Here is a 2,055-nt window from a genome sequence, read left to right as displayed (position 1 = left end):
TCCGGGGGGGGGGGGGGGGGGGGACGACAACGAGGACACCCCCGCGGGCTGGGCCCGTGTAAACAGGATACTGGGTGGGGGGGGGGGAGGCAGCGACGGGCCCCAGCATCGCCCCGTCCCGGTGCCAGCCCCTTGTCCCCAGCACCTCGGGGTGCGCTCGGTGTCACCGAGGGGGCAGCGGGTGGCTTCGGCTCAGCGCAGGCTGGCGGTGGGTTTGGTGGACCCCCCTCCTTGGGACAGCGTGGGGATGGGGGTGCTGGGGGGGGGGGGTCCCCGGTGCCGTCCCCCCAGGGTGACAGGGCCACCTGTGGGGCTGGGACACGGTGACCAGGGCCACCCATGGGGTTGGGGACAGAGCTGGAACCCCTGGGGGGCAGCGGGTGCCCGCGGGGTGCGGCCGTGCCGGTGCTCGCGTCCTGGTGGGGCACTGGGGTGGCTTTTTTGGGGGTGGGGGGGCAGCGGGGGGGGCCTGATCCTGCCCCCCCCCCATTGCAGCAACTTCCCGTGCCGGGCAGCGCTTTCCCAACTCCGGGCCAGGAAGGAGGGCGGTGAGGCAACGCGGGGCTGGCGTGTGATGAGCTGGGCACCCAAGGGGGTGCTGGCTTCCCGAGCCCCCCCGGTGTCACCCGTCCCCCTGCCGTGGCACCCGCTGAGCGCCGCGGGAGCCCCGCTGTGGGGCCCTGCCGGGTGCAGGCGAGGGAAGAAGCCGGCCCCGAGCGAACGCCCTTGGCAAACAGGGGCCAGCCCTGGCATGGGGCCGCAGCAGGAGGAGCAGCAATTCTTCCCTGCGGCTCCCCGGTGCTCTCCCCCCCCCCTCCTTTGCTGTTTTCCCCCCTTGGGTCCCCTGATTTTTTTTTTGGGGGGTGCTGGGTGTTCCGTGCCTTATGGGGCAGGGTCCCTGCGTGCCACGCCGCCACCCCGTCTCCTTGCAGAGGGTCGGGATGCTGCCAGCTGCCCACCCCGCCGCCACCCCACAGCCCCTCGCCCGGCCCCGCTGAGCCCCCCCCCCGGCATGCTGAGCCCTGCCCGCTGCCTGCCCGGCCTCGCAGCCCCCCGCCGCCCCCCAGCCTGACCCCGCACCCCCGGGGTGCCCGCGGCACCCATGGCGCTGGAGCTGGGCGCCGAGGCGCTGCTGGACCTGAGCTTCCTGACGGAGGACGAGCGGCGCGCCATCGCCGAGGTGCTGCGCCGGGACTCGCAGCTCCGCCGGCGCGAGGAGGGGCGCATCAGGTGAGACCCCCCCCCACCCCACTGCCTCTTAGTGGCACCCATGGGGACCCCCCCCCCCCCAGGGGTGAGACACCCTTAGGGACAGCACGGTCCCTTCCCCAGGGCAGGATGAAGCCCCCCAGTGGGTGACGTGGGAGATGGGTGGTTGGTGGTGTCCTCACCGTGGCGGCCCCATGGCTATTTGGGACGGTTAATGAGGAAGAGGATGGTGGGGCGGGGACCCTGGTGGCACCTGGGGGTGACCGGGGGGGGGGATGTTTTTGGCCACCAGCAAGCTGCGCAAGTCGGTGTCGGACCCGGCCCGGCTGCGGACCCTCACCGGGGACTGGTTCTGCGACGTGCGCGCCCAGCGCCACCGGCACCACCTGGGCTCCGACCTCGTCCGCGCCTCCATCCGCCGCAGGAGGCGGCCGCGGGGTAGGCAGGGATGGGGTGCTGGGGGGGATAACGGGGGGGGGGGCACAACCACGGCCCTCTGAGCCCCCCCTGTCCCCAGGAGCAGGGGACACGGAGCGAGGCCCCAGCTTGGGCGAGCTGGAGGCGATCGGCGAGCCGCTGGTGGAAGAGAAGGAGGACGAGGAGCCGGCGGTGACGGAGGAGAGGTGAGAGCGGGTGCGAGGGGTGGCTCAGCACCCATGGGTGCTCCAGGGCTTGACGTCATGGCGAGAAAAGTTAATTCGTGCTTCTCCTCGCAGCCCCTCTGAGGACGGTGCCCAGGCAGAGCCCCAGGTGGGTGCCCGGTGCCCGACCCGACACCCCGGTGATGGGCTTGGGGACGAGCCCAGAGGATGTGGCACGGGGCATGGGGCACATCCTGCCCCCCCC

General features: G+C 72.9%; 1 protein-coding gene across 1 annotated transcript; it reads left to right on the top strand.

The window, feature by feature from the left end:
• Positions 1-911: 911 nt before the first annotated feature.
• LOC118158257 (synaptotagmin-like protein 1) lies at positions 912-1,990 on the top strand (the record flags this gene model as incomplete). The annotated part of the gene is made up of 4 exons (XM_035312890.1): positions 912-1,230; positions 1,502-1,647; positions 1,727-1,832; positions 1,926-1,990. Coding segments are annotated over exons 1-4 (445 nt in total), but the record flags the coding sequence as incomplete, so codon positions are not given.
• Between the last annotated feature and the right edge of the window lie 65 nt (positions 1,991-2,055).

Source organism: Oxyura jamaicensis (genome assembly GCF_011077185.1).
Source record: "Oxyura jamaicensis isolate SHBP4307 breed ruddy duck chromosome 23 unlocalized genomic scaffold, BPBGC_Ojam_1.0 oxy23_random_OJ71734, whole genome shotgun sequence".
Classification (NCBI taxonomy): domain Eukaryota; kingdom Metazoa; phylum Chordata; class Aves; order Anseriformes; family Anatidae; genus Oxyura; species Oxyura jamaicensis.
Note: the sequence above shows the minus strand (reverse complement) of the source record. Positions and strands in the feature narration are given on the sequence as shown.